At 41.2% G+C, this 18,425-nt stretch overlaps 1 protein-coding gene across 1 annotated transcript in view; it reads right to left on the bottom strand.

Moving 5' to 3' along the window:
- Positions 1-16,148, bottom strand: part of frg1 (FSHD region gene 1) — a 42,250-nt gene extending 26,102 nt beyond the window's left edge. The window contains exons 1-3 of the mRNA XM_060830517.1: positions 16,073-16,148; positions 9,407-9,474; positions 868-990 (exon numbers count right to left, since the gene is read on the bottom strand). Of these exons, the coding sequence (XP_060686500.1) occupies positions 868-990; positions 9,407-9,474; positions 16,073-16,128 (247 nt within the window). The 5' untranslated portion in view covers positions 16,129-16,148. The remainder of the gene's footprint in view (positions 1-867; positions 991-9,406; positions 9,475-16,072) is intronic.
- Positions 16,149-18,425: the final 2,277 nt, after the last annotated feature.

Here is an 18,425-nt window from a genome sequence, read left to right as displayed (position 1 = left end):
GTATCCAAATGGTTAGTTCTCCCTGTATTCATGAGATCTAGCCTTGCTAATCAGTCTTCCATGGGGAACCTTGTCGAACGCCTTACTGAAGTCCATATAGATCACATCTACCGCTCTGCCCTCATCAATCCTTTTCGTTACTTCTTCTTCTTTTGGACACAATCTCATGTATATTAGATATCAGAGTATGAACAATGGATCAGACTATGGACAATTGCATTTCTGTTCCTCATTCCATTGCACCAATTAAAAACTGTGCGATGCTGGAGGCAGAGGAAAATCTTCAATCTATTATGCAATTTCAGACAACTAAATTCAAAGCTGCACCAAGGCAAGATTGACTTATTATTTGCTAATTTGTTGGCCACATTTGGTATATACTGCAGAAAAACAGAGCAGTCAAAAAGTACATTTTAAATCTATTGCTTCGGTATAAATCCAACACTGTGGATTGGCTGTGCGGAAAAGATGAAAATCTAATGTTCTGTGCAACATTAGTTTTATATTCAGCATGGCAAATTGAAAATGTACTCCTGAATATCTTTTAAAATGTCAATCGCAAGTACAAACATAGATAGTTATACAACCCTATCGAGCTACAATTATATTTGCTCATTCTTCGTGGCAGTTTTGTTCTTTAATGGAATAATAACTACAACTGTAGGTACTATCAGAATGCTTTACAAATAAAAAAAGTAATCAGATCAATGAGAGTTTCAGCAAATGAACGCAAGGATATGTTGTTTTTAAACCTAATCCTGTAAATCACAAATATTGAATTTCCAGTTTCTAAAACCATAAAACGTCGATTGGATTTGCGGGAAAAGATGAACTCAGAGTAAGGCACTTCAAATTGAGAATACAGACCTTTATGTGGTGCTCCGAGAGTAAACAGACCATTATCGAGAGCACAGATGTAGGTGCCTGTTCCCATCTCTATTGCCACAGTGCCTGTAATTTCTCCAAAATTCCGGACTGCCCACCATCCTCCTAAAATATTAAAAGAAATCTGATGAGGCTCAGAATATGTTATTAGTTGGAAGCTTAGGTTCTAAAGGGGAGGCAACAGAGATTTGGTTTTCTGTTCCATGAAAGTCTGTTTTGTTTCCTAAAAAAATCAAAATAATGTTGAATGGTGAGCTAACAACAGCATTTCCATGAAATCATGTGATTTTAGTTAAGCAACTTTCAAGCCTCTTGCCTCTGCAGAAAATTGCTAAGATATCCGTAGACTTGAGTTTTACATCCAGCAGAGACACACCCATAATGTTAGATATATTACTCAAAAGTGCTGCTCGTTTACTGGTCTCTAAGATTAGGCTTAGAGTGATGCTGGAAAAGCACAGCAGGTGTCTGATGAGCAGGAAAATTGATATTTCGGGGCAGGAGCCCTTCATCAGGAATCATTCCTGATGAAGGGGTCCTGCCCGAAATGTTGATTTTCCTGCTCCTCCGATGCTGCCTGACCTGCCGTGCTTTTCCAGCACCATTCTAATCCTGACTCTAATCTCCAGCATCTGCAGTCCTCACTTTCACCTAGTCTCCATAATCAGTCAAAGCAGAAAGGGAGAAATTCTGAGTAGCTTAGAAGAAAACTCCAGAAGCAGAAGATTGTGGAAATGTCAGATAGGAAGACACCCTCTAGAAAGTTTTGAAAACAAGAGCATTAAAGAAGCCAAGTTCAGTATTTTTGTGGAAATGCCAGTGTCGGACTGGAGTGGACAAAGTCATAAGTCACATGAAACCGGATTATAGTCCAATAGGTTTATTGGAAATCATAAGCTTTTAGAGTGCTGCTTCTTCGTCATGTGAAGTGAGCTGAACTGAGTTGAGTTAGAAACTTAATTAAAGATTTCAGGGAAGAAGTAATAATTGAACAGAACAGCATTGAGTGAATGCACAGAACTTTGCCAAAAAGGAAACCAATCACAGCTGCATCAGCCAAATTAGAAACTTTAGCGTTGAGATAAAGGTTGAATCTTTCATTCTGATGTTAGACTAACAGCCTGATATGAAATTATTCAGTAAACAAGAAGAGAAAATAACACATGGTTTATCAAGCCAAAAATCACTCTGGGACTTGACTTGTCTTGTCTGGTATTATTATCAGCTCATATCATAACAACATACATGTTTCAAAATAAAATCAGCAATAAATGGAAAGAACTTGAATTTGCTTAGTGCCTTGCATGGCTTCATGACAACCAAAGTACTTCACAGGCAATAATGAATTGGATCAGTAGCCACTTCTGTTCACATTGAAAATATAGCAGCCAATTCATACATTGTAAGATCTCTCAAAAAAACAAATGAGGTTAAATGCCAGTTTATCTGTCATGGTGAAGTTGGGTTGAGGGAGAACATTGTTCTCTTTGAAAAGCACCATGGGATCTGCTAGATCTACTTGAATGAACAGATAAAGCCTTGGTTTAATAATGCACCAAAAATAATATACCTGTGCAACAGCAACATCCTCTCAGTCTTTCACTGAAGTGTCAGTGTGGAAAATATGCTCAAGTCTCTCTCTCTCAACTTAAGCTTGAATTGACAATATTTTGACCCAGAGCTAAGTATGCTGCCAGATGAATCAAACTGAAAACCTATTCAGAATAGGATCTTGGAAAAGCAAGTTGAGACAAACTTGAAGTTCAACCCACAAGAGGGTGAAAAATTTTGCATTAAAAAGTTCAATTGAAATTAAATGTGTTAGCTGTATAACTTATGTGCAATCAGAATTTACTTCATTATCCTTTACTCCGTTTGAATTGAATTCAATTTTTAAAATGCTGAGCTTCGTGGCTTTATAAAAATGCTCTCAATTCTCATTGTAGAATAATAAAGGGCTCAGTGAAGTACATTTCTCACTATTCTGGGAAAGAGCAAGCACAGATTGAAAATTAGTTGGTAAAATGAGAAGAAGTCAGCACTAGAAAAAGAGGATGCCAAAGGAAGGGGAAGAGTAGGGGAGGTAGGGAAATTAGTATTGTTTACAAGAACTACAACTTGGTAAATGAGCATGAATAGTATCACAGATGTCCAAGTCCAAACTATGATTCAAACAAAGTATTCAAAAAATAAATGCCATTTCCACTTCCTAGAAAAGGCATAGTTTTGTAGACTTGAGGGGTTGAGTAGCCTACTTCTGTTTCTATGTTCTGTGCAAATATAACATTCTCATTATTGAATAGCCAAAATCTGGCAAATATTGTGGGAGTTCCCTTCCTACATCCACTTGCACTTTTATTACCCAATTACATGATTTTATATAACTCTTCTTGTAAATTATAAAGTTTTGTCATGATCACTTTTCCCTTGAGATGTTTCTATGTAGGGTTAGTTTAATTTTGTTAACTAAATCTGTTAAACTAACACTCAATTCAAAAATATTTTTGGATCCAAAATAACCTGTTCACTAGTTGGTTACTATGTACTGATCTGGAAAACTCCCCTTGAATGCATTCCATGAATATCTCATCCGCACTGCAGAACTTGGTTTGCTCATTCTACGTGAATATTAAAGTCCTTGATGACCAAAGCTCCCTTTATGCAGCTTAAAACTGAAAGCTCCTGTACAAAGTGTACAAAGGTTTGCTGTGTTCAATATTGCATGGATATGGCCGTGCTAAAAGGTGCTGAGCACTTAAAGAAATTGCCAACAACATTTTAAAAGAAAATAAAGGATATGTTATAAGTGATAATTATATTATCGTTATCAAATTTCCTGATTCATTCTTTGCCTAAATCAATTACAGTAAAGGGGGCAATAAATTACTATGTCTATTGTTTTTTATTCCTTGTTTTTCCTTACCTTTACTCAACTGATTCTAGATTTTGATTTTCACAGCTAAGATTCTTTCTTTATACTATCTTCATATTTTATCCTTTGATGGGTGGATTGCTCTGTGGTGAGATGGCTAGTGTGTGATTCACATTAATGGCAACAGCATGACTTTGATTCTCTTTCTGACTGAGGTGGACTTGGGATACCCTTGTTGTCCTGCCCTAGACAATAAAAAACCACAACTGACAAAACTGCCATGAAATCATCAGACCAAGGATCTGTCTTTGGGCAGAGCAAACAGGAAAAACTTGGAACTGCCTTCTTGTCCTGCCCTTGGATTGGAAGATAATAACAAATCAACACTGGCAAAAAATTCCATGAGATCAACATACAATGAATGAAGGATCTGCCTTTGGGCAGAGCCCCACAGGAATGAATAAATGTTATCTGTTATCCTACAGTTAACTATAGCACCTCTCCTTTTTTTTAACTCAAAGTTAAGTTTCCAGGCAAGTTTATTTCCAAACTTTGGTTATCCTGTAACCATTTGTCCCGAATGGCTATTAGATCTTATCCCTTTACTGGTGTTATTGAATCATATAATTTCTTGAGATGCATTCAGAACTTCTTTTAGTTTTAACTTTTTTCTATTTTTCTGATTGATTTATTGTGGTCACATATACCAAGATCCAGTGAAAAATGTTGTTTTATGTGCTCTGCAGGGAGATTGTAGAACCCCTACAGTGTGGAAGCAGGCCATTTGACCCATTTAGATTAGATTACTTACAGTGTGGAAACAGATCCTTCAATCCAACAAGTACACATCGACCCGTCGAAGCGCAACTCACCCAGACCCATACTCCTACATTTACCCCTTCACCTAACACCATGGGCAATTTAGCATGGCCAATCCACCTAACCCGCACATTTTTGGATTGTGGGAGGAAACCGGAGCACCCACACAGTCACGGGGACAATGTGCAAAATCCACACAGAGAGTCGCCTGAGGCAGGAATTTAGTCCACAATGACCCTCCGAAGAGCATTCCAGCCAGATCCACTCCTACCTTCTCCCTCTAACCCTGCATTCTCCATTGCTATTTCATCCAGCCTGCACATCCCTGGACACAGTGGGTAATTTAGCATGGCCAACCCCACCTAACCTACATATCTTTGACTGTGGGAGGAAACGAGAACGCCTGGAGGAAACTCACACAGACATGGGAAGAATGTGAAAAACCCACAGACATAGTCACCCAAGGGTGAAATTGAAACCAGTCCCTGGCACTGTGAGGCAGCAGTGCAAACCACTGAGACACCACGCCACCCTAAATCATTCCATACAAAGTGCATCAGGGTAGCAGACCAGAGTGCAGAATATAATATTACAGCCACAGAGAAGGTGCAGAGAAAGAGGTCAACATTAACATTACAGAGGTCCATTCAAAAGACAGATAAAAGCAGGGAAGAAGCTGTTTTTGAATACGGTCATACATGTATTCAAGCTTTTACATTCTCTGCCTGATGGAAGAGGGTGGAAGCGAGTATATCTAGGATGGGAGTGGTCACTGATTATGTTGCTTGTTTTTCCGAGGCAACAGCAAGTATAGATGGAGTCAATGGATGGAAGGCTGGTTTGCATGATGCACTGTGCTGTTTTCACGACTCTCTCTAGTTCTTGTAGTCTTTGGAAGAGCAGTTACCTCACCATGCTGTGATTCAACCAAATAGGATGCTTTCTATGTTGCATCTATAAAAATTGTTAAGGATCCTTGTAGACATTCTGAATTTCCTTAGCCTAAGGAAACAGAGATATTTTTATGCTTTTTTGACCATCTCATCGATGTGGTTGGATTAGGACAGACTGTTGGTGATAATCACACCCAGGAACTTGACGCTCTCAACCATTTTCACCTCAACACCATTGATGCAGATAGGGGCGTGCCTTCTATTCACTTCCTGAATTCTTCCAGCTTCTTCATTTTGCTGATATTGATGGAGAGATTGCTGTCTTTACAATAAGTTGCTAAGCACTCAATCTCTTTCCTGTATTCTGTCTTGTCATTGTTTGAGATTTGACCTACAACAGCGGTGCTGTCAGCATTCTTGGGAATGGAGTTGGAGCAGAATTTGGCCACACAGTTGTGAGTGTATAGTAGGGGGATGAGTGTGCAGCCTTGCGTAGTACCAGTGTTGAGGACTGTGGTGGAGGTGCTGTTGTCACCTATTCTTATTGATTGCAGTCTATGGGTCAGGGGGAACCAAGGTGTTGGGATTTAGAGATGAGTTTGTTGAGAATTATGGTATTTAAGGCAGAACAGTAGTCAGCAACTAGAAGTCTGATGTAGGTATCCTTGTTATCCAGATCTTTCAGGGATGGGTATTGGGCCAGGGAGGTGGTGTCTGCTGGGGATTTTTTGTGCAAGTAGGCCAATTGCAAAGGATCAAGACAATCTGGTAAGCTGGAGTTGATGTGAGCCATGACTAACCTCTTGAAGGACTTCATAATTATGGAAGTCACAGCCACCAGATGGGAGTCATTAAAGCACGTTGCATGATTTGTCTTTCGCATAGCAATGATGGTCGTCATCTTGAAGCAGGTAGGGATTTCAGCTCATATTAAGAAGAGGTGAAAGATGTTTGCGAATACTTCCACCAGCTGGTCCACACAGGATCTGAATGCATGGCCTGGGACTCCATCTGGCTAGTTGCTTTCCCTGGGTTCACTAAGGCCAATCTAACATTTATGGCGGTGATCTTAGTCAACTTAGTCACTATTGCTTTATTATCTTTAAATTCCCTGACCCTTCCTAAGCCATACTGTTTTGAATTTTCTCTTCATAAACTCCTTTTGATATCTCTTCATTTGTTTTCAGTGCTAGTGCTCCTGTTATTTGATTCACTAGCATGGTTTCAGTGGTTCCAGCACAGTTCCAGTGGACAAGGTACCTACCAACAACTCCCTATTTCCCCAGTATTGTCCCATGAATGAAAACCACTGACTCCAACATCACTCTTTTATTCACACATTTCATCTTCTAATCTGATACCTCTATGCTAATTTACACATGACTCAATCAGCAGAGATTACTACCTCAGATTAAATTAGTCAGGTTCTGCAATGTCATGTTGGCCCTAGCTGCTCAAAATTTTCTCTCTGTAGAACTGCATGTCTTGTTTAAACAATGTAGTTTGGTCCACATTGGAACAAATTACAAGGGGATCTTTTCCTCATCTACAAGATGACCTTACCTCTGGCTCTGAGCAGGCAAAAAAAACCTTCTGAAACCTCAATTGCGATCGAAGGGAACAGTATCTACTCGAACTAAACTGACCCATCCACTAGCACATTCCTTTTCTCACCCCAACCACCACTCTGACACTAAATGGTCCCTGGTACAACATTGCTATGGTCATTTTTATTCATCCTGCTGCAGACTTTACCCTCAACAACAGACAGCAAGAATCTCATACCTGTTGGACACAGGCAAAAGCTGAAACTCTCTAGCATTGCATCTTGAGGGATCCTCTTAACTGCCAAATTGAAACACCTTCCAGTCTTGGACAGTTCATCAGAGTTGTTATACTTGGTAACTTAAGGAGTGTAAATTATTTCTAATACAAAACATCCAGGAAACTTTTCCCCACTCTGTTGCCTGCAATGTCTTAAGCTTCAGTTATATAACACTGATCTGCATCTCTATGAGAGATGGCTGCCAGGACTGTGATTCTCTTCAAAGACTCATATAATACAGTTTGACACACTGCATTGGCATGTCTATTTAGTTGTCACATAATAAAAAAGTATAATTTATCATAACTAATTAAAGTCATAGAGATGTACAGCATGGAAACAGACCCTCCGGTTCAACTCCTCCATGCTGACCAGATATCCCAATCCAATCTAGTCCCACCTGCCAGCACCCAGCCCATATCCCTCCAAATCCTTCCTATATAGCCATCCAGATGCCTCTTAAATGTTGCAATTGTACCAGCCTCCACCACTTACTCTGGCAGCCCATTCTGCACACACAACACTCTCTGCGCAAAAACATTTCCCCTTAGGTCTCTTTTATATCTTTCCCCTCTCACCCTAAACCTATGCCCTCTAGTTCTGGACTCCCCCCCCCACCCCAGGGAAAAGACTTTGTCTATTTACCCTATCCATGCCCCTCATAATTTTGTAAGCCTCTATAAGGTCATCCCTCAGCCTCCGACCTCCAGGGAAACAGCCGGAGCCGGTTCAGCCTCTCCCTATAGCTCAAATCCTCAACCCTGGCAACATCCTTGTAAATCTTTTATGAATCCTTTCAAGTTTCAAAACACCTTTCTGATAGGAAGGAAGCCAGAATTGCATGCAATATTCCAAAAATGGTCTAACCAATGTCCTGTACAGCCGCAACATGACCTCCCAACTCCTGTATTCAATACTCTGACCAATAAAGGAAAGCATACCAAACATCTTCTTCACTATCCTATCTACCTGTGACTCCACTTTCAAGGAGCAATGAACCGCACTCCAAGGTCTCTTTGTTCAGCAACACTTTCTAAGACCTTACCATTAAGTGTATAAGTCCTGCTAAGATTTGCTTTCCCAAAATGCTGCACCTCACATTTATCTAAATTAAACTCCATCTGCCATTCCTCAGTCCATCGACCCATCTGATCAAGCTCCTGTTGTAATCCGAGGTAACCGTCTTCGCTGTCCACTATATCTCAAGTTTTGGTGTCATCTGCAAACCTACCAACTACACCTCTTAAGCTCACATCCAAATCATTTATATAAATGATGAAAAGTAGTGGACCTAGCACCGATCCTTGTGGCACTCCACTGGTTGGTTAGTGTACTGAATCACATTAGCAGAGATTGTTTTTAAAAAAACCATTGACATGACATAGTTTAAATTATAGGTAGGTTAAATAAAATGTTAATTTGCAACTTAGAACTGTCACCCCCTTCTTGTGCTGTAATGTCACTTTACTATTTTGCTTTGTGTCACTTCTGGACTCTCAGTCTTCCCATCGCCCTCACAGTCTCTCAACCTGCCCTGTCCTCAGATCACTCTCAGCTTTGCTGTGACCTTGTATCACGCTTTCTCTCACTTATGTTGATCTTAGCCTTACCCTTTATTTGTTTTGAGAAAAAAATGAATTCTGATTTACCTTTCGAAATACTTAATTGGAGTAAACTAGTGCATCACAAAATACTAGCAGAAAATCAGCAATGTGGGGGACTGTTTATCAAACGTCTGTAATATGCAGTCAAGAGTGTGGTGGTGGAAAAGCACAGCAGGTCAGGCAGCATCTGAGGAGCAGGAGAATTGATGTTTTGGGCATAAGCCCTTCATCAGAACATACCGACTGCTGTGCTTTTCCAGCACCACACTCTCGATTCTGATCCCCAGCATCTGCAGCCCTCGCTTTCTCCTTCTGTAATATGCAATTTTGTGAACAATTTCTAACTAAGCAGGTATTTTCACTGTTGAGGTAGACAGTGCACTGAACCCTAGCCGAGAACCCATTCACAGAACAGTGCGAAGTTTTCTCAGAGTTAAACCTTGTTGGTGGATAATATACATGAAAACCCAAAAGAGCACGAGGACACTTCGTTACCAGCCTCACTTACCAACGATATCAAGCACCTGTTCCTCCTCCTCTAGTTTTCTTTTCCCTTTCTTTTTCTTTTTCTTCTCACTAAAGAAAAACATATGATTGACTGGAATGCTTAATCCTTATACAGAACCTAAGAGCAATGACATTTGATCTCATAAGTTTCAATCATGCAAATGCATAGTGACAAATTAATATCTGACTTGTAACATTATGATGATTTAAAGTACAGCATAAACTGGACAACATTCAGGTTTGACTGAAGTGGCTTGTGACAGTTACACCACACAAGTGTCAGGCAATGACTATGTCCAACAAGAGAGAAACTAATCATTGCTCTTTGACACTGAAATGGTGTCATTTAGCAATGGTGATCATTGCTAAATCCCCCACTACCAGCAATCTGAGGGATATCACTGACCAGAATTGAAGTGGACCAGCTATACAAATACTATGGCTAGCAGAGATTGAAAATTGTCCAACAGGTAACATACCTCCTGATTCCACTTCCTAATGTCAGTGGGGTTCTCCCACATGGTCAGCAGTGGCTTAAGAAGGTGACCATCCCTTTCTTAAGTGCAATTATGGTTGGACAACAAATACTATTGACTCTTACTCCCTGTTAAAAAATTAAAAATAATGGGCTGGATTTTCCAAGTTGTAATCACATTCATATTGCTACACCATTTCTTTTTTATGTTGAGATACAGCTCTGCATTACTAACAGGAGATTCTGACCAGGGCTCCATCAAAAAATACAGAGCGTCCTCTAAATCTGACAGGATACTCATAATGGAGAATAGTTTGATGGTGAGAGGATGTGATCAAACCATGCCACATTCTTTACAGGAGTAGTTGCTATATTCTGTGATTTAAATGCCCAGCATCTTGGACATCACTTGTGAAGTTATGTCTGTAAGGTGAATGAGAGGTTAGGGGGCAAGGAGAACAGGGTATCTGTCAGGTGGGAACAGTGTAGAATGCTAGGATACTTTGTATTCACAATAGAAAATAATAATGAATTCTAGAAATCAGGAAGTAGGTACGGGATATTCAGAAGGTGGTGGTATTGGTAGTCTCAGCAGGCTGGAAAACAAACAAAGCCCAAACTCAGATGAGAAATATCCAAAGCTGCTTGGAGGTAAGGGACGAGATTGTAAGGGCTCCGACATTAATGTAGGGATACCAGAAGACTGGAACATAGTCGGAACATTATTCAAAAAGGGTAGTGGGATAAAACTAAAGGCCTGAGAGTTTTACATGCGTGGTAGAATATTACTGGAACAAAATTCTGAGGGACAGAATTAATCTTTACGTGGCATGGCAAGGATAAATCAAGAATAGTCCCCAGACACATAACCTCCCACACTCACACATGCACCCCCTCACAGATTTAAGACACTCTACACTCACATACACACACATATACACTATCTCTCACACTCACAACCCCCCAACCCAGACAGACAGACACACACACAAAGACCCACACGCATACACATACATATATACATTTGTGGGATGAATTTGTACTTGCAGAGTTACAATGTACTTCGCTCAAAAACTGCATGAATCCATGTAAGACTCTGTTATTTCACTTTTTAGATTAGGATCAGTCTAAACCTTATGGCACAGACAGAGAACACAGGGGGCTAACACCTTCAACATATTGTCTAGCTAACACCAATTGTTACAGTTAACCTGAGAATGCAACTTTTAAAAAAAAGTTTTGTGATTTACACATGAAAGAAGTGAAATTATCATGGTATCCTAACAGATGAAAGACTCCACAAATAATCAAGGTATTTTCAATGTATAATTTCAGTTACATCACACTGTAAACCTTTGCTATAAATTCTGCACCTTACAATTGTGTCCTCCACAACCACCTGATGAAGGAGCGGCACTCCGAAAGCTAGTGCTTCCAATTAAACCTGTTGGACTATAACCTGGTGTTGAGTGATTTTTAACTTTGTACACCCCAGTCCAACATCGGCATCTCCAGATAAGAGTTTAGGGTAGGTTAGAGTGAGTGAGGAATATTGGGTCAAGTGGGAGAAGAGAAAACATCTGGTCAGCTACATCAGTTGTCAGGGACTAGAGCAATTTGAGCTGGAGGTGGTGGTGTAGTAGGTTGGGGCTCAATTAAATAGATACCCTGGAATTAGACAAAGTGAGATAACGAGAATCCAGAGATAATATGTTCCTGTTAGGGCGAAGGGAAAGGCTGATAGGTTTAGGGAATGATGGATGACTAGAAAATTTGAGGTTTTGGTCAAGAAAAAGAAGAAAGTATACTTTGGGTACAGACAACAGAAAGAATATAAAAGCAGTTGGAGTGTATAGAAGAGGGAAATCAGGAGGGCAAAAAGGGGACACGAGATAGCTTTGCCAAATATGGTTGAAGAGAATCCAACAGGATTCGACAAATACATTAAGGACAAAAGGTAACTCGGGAGATACCAAAAGAGAATTTTGCATCAGTGTTTACTATGGAGAAGGATATGGAAAATAGAGAATGTGGGGAAATAAATAGCGACATCTTGAAAAGTACTACAGAGGTGTTGGTGCCGGATGTTTCAAAATGCATAAAGGTGGATAAATCCCTAGGACCTGGTCAGATATATCCTAGAACTCTGTGGGAAGCTAGGGAAGTGATTGCTGGGCCCCTCGCTCAGATATTTGTATCATCAGTAGCCACAGGTGAGGTGGCAGAGGATTGGAGGTTAGCTAATGTGGTACCACTATTGAAGAAAGATGGTAAAGAAAAGCCACAGAACTATAGACCAGTGAGCCTGCCATCGGTGGTGGACAAGTTATTGGAGGGAAATCTGAGGGAGAGGATTTACATACATTTGGAAAGGCAAGGACTGATTAGGTATAGTCAACATGGCTTTGTGTGTGGGAAATTGTGTCTCACTAACTTGATTGAGTTTTTTGAAGAAGTAACAAAAAGAATTGATGAGGGCAGAGCGGTGGATGTGATCTATGTGGACTTCAGTAAGGTGTTCGACAGTCAAGGTAGACTGGCTAGCAAGGCTATTGTCACATGGAATACAGGGAGAGCTAGCTATTTGGATACAGAAATGGCTCAAAGGTAGAAGACAAGAGAGTGGTATTGGAGAGTTGCTTTTCAGACTGGAGGTCTGTGACCAGCAGTGTGTCATGAGGATCGGTGCTGAGTCCATTGCTTTTCATCATTTATATAAATTATTTGGACACCAACCTAGGAGGTATTGTTAGTAAGTTTGCAGATGACACCAAAATCAGAGGTGAAATGGACAGCGAAGGTTACCTCAGAATACAATGGGATCTTGATCAGATGGGCCAAGGGACCAAAAGTGGCAAGTGGAGTTTAATTTAGATAAATGTTAGATGCTGCATTTTGGAAACGCAAATCAGGGCAGGACTTATACACTTATGGGTAAGGTCCTAAAGAGTGTTGCTGAACAAAAAGACCTTGGGGTACAGGTTCATAGTTCCTTGAAACTGGACTCACAGGTAGCTAGGATAGTGAAAGGAGTATTTGGTATGCTTGCTTTTATTGGTCAGTGCCTTGTGTATTGGAGTTGGGAGGTCATGTTGTGGCTTTACAGGACATCGGTTAGGCCACCATTGGAATAGTGTGTGCAATTCTGGTCTTCTTATTATAAGAAGGATGTTGTGAAAATTGAAAGGGTTCAGAAAAGATTTACAAGGATGTTGCCATGATTAGAGGGTATGAGCTTTCGGGAGAGGCTGAATAGGCTGGGGCTGTTTTCCCTGCAGCATTAGAGGCTGAGGGGTGACCTTATAGAGATTTATAAAATCATGACAAGCATGGATAGGGTAAATAGACAAGGTATTTTCCCCAGGATGCGTGAGTCCAAAACTAGAGGGTACAGGTTTAGGGTGAAAGGGAAAATATTAAAAAGGGGCGTTGGTGTGTGAATGGAATGAGCTGTCAGAGGAAGTGGTGGAGGCTAGTATAATTACAACATTTTAAAAGGCATCTGGATGTGTATATTAATAGGAAAGGTTGAAAGAGATAGGGGCCAAATGCTTGCAAAGTAGACTAGATTTATTTAGGCTATCTGGTTGGCACAGACAAGTCAGACAGACGTGTCTGTTTCTGTGCTGTATATCTCTATGACTCGATTTCTTGGTAACTATTACAAAAATGGCTACTTCTTCAGCAGGCTAAGGACATTTGCCATGCCCATCAAGACTCTTAGCAATTTTTATAGAAGCACCACAGAAAGCATTGTATCTGGATGCATCACACTGTGGTATGGCAAATGATCTTCCTAAAACAGTAAATAACTATGGACAGTTGTGAACACAGCCCAATTCATCATACAAACTGGCCTCCCACCCTTTGATTCCATCTAACCTTTCCACTGCCTCGGGAAAGCAACCAACATAATCCAAGACCCCTCCCACCCCAGTTATACTCTCTTCCAACTTCTGACATCGTGCAGACGATATAAAAGTTTTGAGTATGAATACAAAGAACAGTTTCTTCCCAGCTGTTATCAGACTTTTAAATAGACCTCTCAAATGTTAACGTTGATCTCTCTCCGCACCTTGTTTGGCTGTAACACTGTATTCTGTACATTGTTCTGATACCCTAACACACTTTGTACAGTACAACCTGCCTGTATTGTACGCAAAACAACTCTTTCACTGTGTCTTGGTACATGTGACAAGAATCGATCAATTTAACTTCAGAACTCTCTGAATCCCCTATTAAAACGAATCCTTTTAGGGGGTCTGAGGCTTGGTAAATTGCCCAGAAAAAAGGTTCAGTGTCCCAGATACTTCCCTCTGATAAAAGCAAAATGCAGCAATTGCTGAAATCTGAGATAAAAATAGAAAATGCTGCAGAAACTCAGCAAGTCTGGCAGCATTTGTGGAGAGAGAAACGTAGTTAATGTTTTCAGTCCGATGTGACTCCTCCAGAGAAGTTTCTCATTGTCCACTAGATGAATACCTCCCAACTACGCTGCAGCAACACCTCCCAAATATCCAGGCCAATGTAAGAGGACACTCACTGAGCTGATATTTGGGGAGACATCTCATTCCATTTTTCCAATAAACACAACTGCATTCACTGAAGAGAATTCATGTTCTGAGAGGGTGGTGGTGGAGGGTTGTTTTTCAGACTGGAGGCCTGTGACCAGTGGAGTGCCACAAGGATTGATGCTGGGTCCTCTACTTTTTATCATTTACATAAATTATTTGGATGCGAGCATAAGAGGTACTGTTAGTAAGTTTGCAGATGACACCAAAATTGGAGGTGTAGTGGACAGCAAAGAGGGTTACCTCATATTACAACAGGATCTGGACCAGATGGGCCAATGGGCTGAGAAGTGGCAGTTGGAGTTTAATTCAGATAAATACGAGGTGCAGCATTTTGGGAAAGCAAGTCTTATACACTTAATGGTAAGGTCCTAGGGAGTGTTGCTGAACAAAGAGACCTTGGAGTGCAGGTTCACAGCTCCTTGAAAATGGAGTCAGAGGTAGATAGGATAGTGAAGGAGGTGTTTGGTATGCTTTCCTTTATTGGCCAGAGTATTGAGTGCAGCAGTTGGGAGGTCATGTTGCGGCTGTACAGGACATTGGTTAGGCCACTGTTGGAATATTGTGTGCAATTCTGATCTCCTTTCTATCAGAAAGATGTTGTGAAACTTGAAAGGGTTCAGAAAAGATTTACAAGGATGTTGCCAAGGTTGAGGATTTGAGCTACAGGGAGAGGCTGAACAGGCTGGGGCTGTTTTCCCTGAAGCATCAGAGGCTGAGGGAGGACCTTATAGAGATTTACAAAATTATGAGGGGCATGGATAGGATAAATAGACAAAGTCTTTTCCTTGGGGTCGGGTAGTCCAGATTTAAAGGGCATAGGTTTATGGTGAGAGGGGAAAGATATAAAAGAGACCTATGGGGCAACTTTTTCATGCAGAGGGTGGTATGTGTATGGAATGAGCTGCCAGAGGATGTGGTGGAGGTTGGTACAATTGCAACATTTAAGAGGCATTTGGGTGGGTATATGAATGGGAAGGGTTTGGAGGGATATGGGCCAGATGCTGGCAGGTGGGACTAGATTGGATTGGGATATCTGGTCGGCATGGACGGGTTGGACCAAAAGGTCTGTTTCCATGCTGTACATCTCTATGACTCTAGGTTACCACCACATTCAGTTGCACTCTCAATATCTCACAGTAAACATGAGCCTCCCTCATCGAGGTCATTCGGCCCATCATTTCCATGCCAGAGAGGAAAAGTACTGCAGATGCTGGAATCTAAAGGAGACAGACAGGCGGCTAGAAGAACATAGCAAGCCTGGCAGCATCAGGAGGTGGAGAAGTCAATGTTTTGGGTATTCTTCCAGTCTCCTGCTTGTCATCATTTCCATGTCAGCTCCTGCAACAATAAACTAGTCAGTCCTACTCCCTTCTTTTGACCCTAGATTTGCAAATTTCCGCCTTCAGGTGTTTATGCAAATCTCCTTGTTACTATTGAATCTATCTCTCTCTAATAATAGGTATCCACCCTGAGTCAAGTCCTGTTTCAGTTCAGTTCCCTCTCGTTAATCTCCAGCTGTTTCTCTGATAATATCGATCATTCACCACCCATATCAACTCCCGACTCTTGCCCACCCCAAAGTCATGTTAATATTCCGCTTTCGAGGCAAAACTCGCACCTTTTCATCCCTTTCAGCACCAGCTTCGTGCTCTTCACACAGGCATATTCCGCCATCTTGGAGATGGACACCGGAAACAACGCCTCTAGTGGACTGGAGGACTCAGAGTTAGAGCGGCACCCAGCGGACTGGAGGACTCGGAGTTAGAGCGGCACCCAGTGAACTGGAGGACTCGGAGTTAGAGCGGCACCCAGTGGACTGGAGGACTCGGCGTTAGAGCGGCACTCAGCGGACTGGAGGACTCGGAGTTAGAGCGGCACCCAGTGGACTGAAGGACTCGCAGTTAGAGCGGCACTCAGTGGACTGGAGGACTCGGAGTTAGAGCGGCACTCAGCGGACTGGAGGACTCGCAGTTAGAGCGTCTCCGAGAGGACTCAGTATAGCGGCACCCAGTGGACGGAAGGGCACATGGGTTCCATGTGATTCAGCTGCGCTGTACTGAGGCTCAGATATATCAGCTGGGTGAATGGGTGCAGTCCATGCTGCATGATGCTGAAGGATACAGCAACAATAACAGTATGCATAATCTCTCACAGCTTAGACAGGTCAATTACTGTCTCAAACAAAATACTTCTGATGCTAACATTTTGAAATATAACGACAACATCCTGGATAAACTCATCAGCATCCGCGGAGAGAGAGAGACTGTTAATATTTTGTGACCAAGATGACTTGAGAACCCTTATGCAGTCAGGTGTGGGATCACTAGTCGGGGGACAGGCAGCTTGTCCTCCACTCAGGTCGGAATTTGGGAGTTGCTGTGCTAGAGTCTGTGGCTGGGTCTTATGCTTAGGCCAGGTTGGAGCTAGAGGGCTGCTCGAGGGTTGTTCTAGACTGAGACCAACTCTGAAGAATCCAGAGTGGACTCGAAACATTAACTCTGGAACAAGGCAGGCCATCAAATCCCACTGTGGTTTATTTTACTGCAAATTACTCCCAAGTTATCTAGTGCAAAAAGTACAGTGATTTCCGAGAAGCAAACATCAAAACCAACTCATTCGCTGTGTGTCTCAATGCAAAATCTGACTCACATCACTGAAACATTTCACCAGCAACCTTAAAATAAAGAGCTTTGATGTTGGATTTCAGTGTTCTTGTAACAATGGAAAAGTAAACGACTCGAGGCTTAGCTCAGTACCTGTCTGTAGTCTTAATATCTCTCAATGGTCTGATTCCTGAAATTAAACCTCCGTCTCAACCGCAAAGTGAACCAATCCCCAGCTTACATGAATAGGTAAGTCAGTGAAGATGATGGTCATTATGTGTAGAGCCTTCAGTTGAGTATAATAAAGTGTAAATGGGTACATCTGGGAATTTGGTTTAAAATGGAAAATGAACTGGAATGTCTTTTCCAAGTTCAGTTTGAAAGTTGATGTCTAATTCAGACAATAGCCTTTAAGAACATTAAAGTGGTTTGATTAAATGTGACAACTTCAAAATAATAGCAGTTATCAGACAAGCCCTTTGAAATCCCTTATCTAAATGAGTTAAGAAGTAGCTCTGAACTTCTCCAAGTAAGAATGGGATTTTTTTCCACAGTCATTAAGGTTCATGGTTAGTGTGAATGGAGACGTTCCCTGAGTGAGCAAAGGCCAGATGTGTATGTCTGGGAATTTGGTGTAGAGGTGCTTTAAGTAAGGTTTACAGTAAAAAATAAAATCTCTAGTGTGAACGCTGAGTGGAAAATGATAAAAGGAACAGGTTGACAGTGCTACCTACAGTGAGAGATCACAAACACAACAGGGTGCAAATACATGAAGCAGCTAATTGGTGAATATTCCTCATCTTCAAAGTTATTAGTTTGTGTTTCAGTCTTTCTCTTTTCTCTTCTGAAAATATATTGTGAAGTATAATTTGATACAAGTGTTTTATTTGAAAATTAATTACAATAAGTAAAGATCAGTAATTCTAAAGGAATAAATTAGTTAAATTAAATGCAATAAGGATTGGAACTGTTGGATGTCAAGGTGATCCAAAGTGAACATGTCCGTAGTGAGTGTTTGTAACCTGAGGAACACCACATCAGGGAGGAATATTAATTCAACACCTTGCTCCGGATGATGGTCACATACCTTAGATTAGGTCATACACAGTTGGTAGGAGAAAGTGGAGACTGCACATGCTGGAAATCAGAGTCGAGAGTGCAGTGCTGGAAAAGCACAGCAGGTCAGGCAGCATCAGAGGAGCAGGAGAATCGATGTTTTTGGGATAAACCCTTCCTGATGAAGACTGGTGAAAGTCTTAGCTGAAAAATGTGTTGCTGGAAAAGCGCAGCAGGTCAGGCAGCATCCAAGGAGCAGGAGAATCGAAGTTTCGGGCATAAGCCCTTTTTCAGGAATGAGGAAGGTGTGCC

The sequence above is a fragment of the Hemiscyllium ocellatum genome, chromosome 1, assembly GCF_020745735.1.
Source record: "Hemiscyllium ocellatum isolate sHemOce1 chromosome 1, sHemOce1.pat.X.cur, whole genome shotgun sequence".
Lineage (NCBI taxonomy): Eukaryota > Metazoa > Chordata > Chondrichthyes > Orectolobiformes > Hemiscylliidae > Hemiscyllium > Hemiscyllium ocellatum.
Note: the sequence above shows the minus strand (reverse complement) of the source record. Positions and strands in the feature narration are given on the sequence as shown.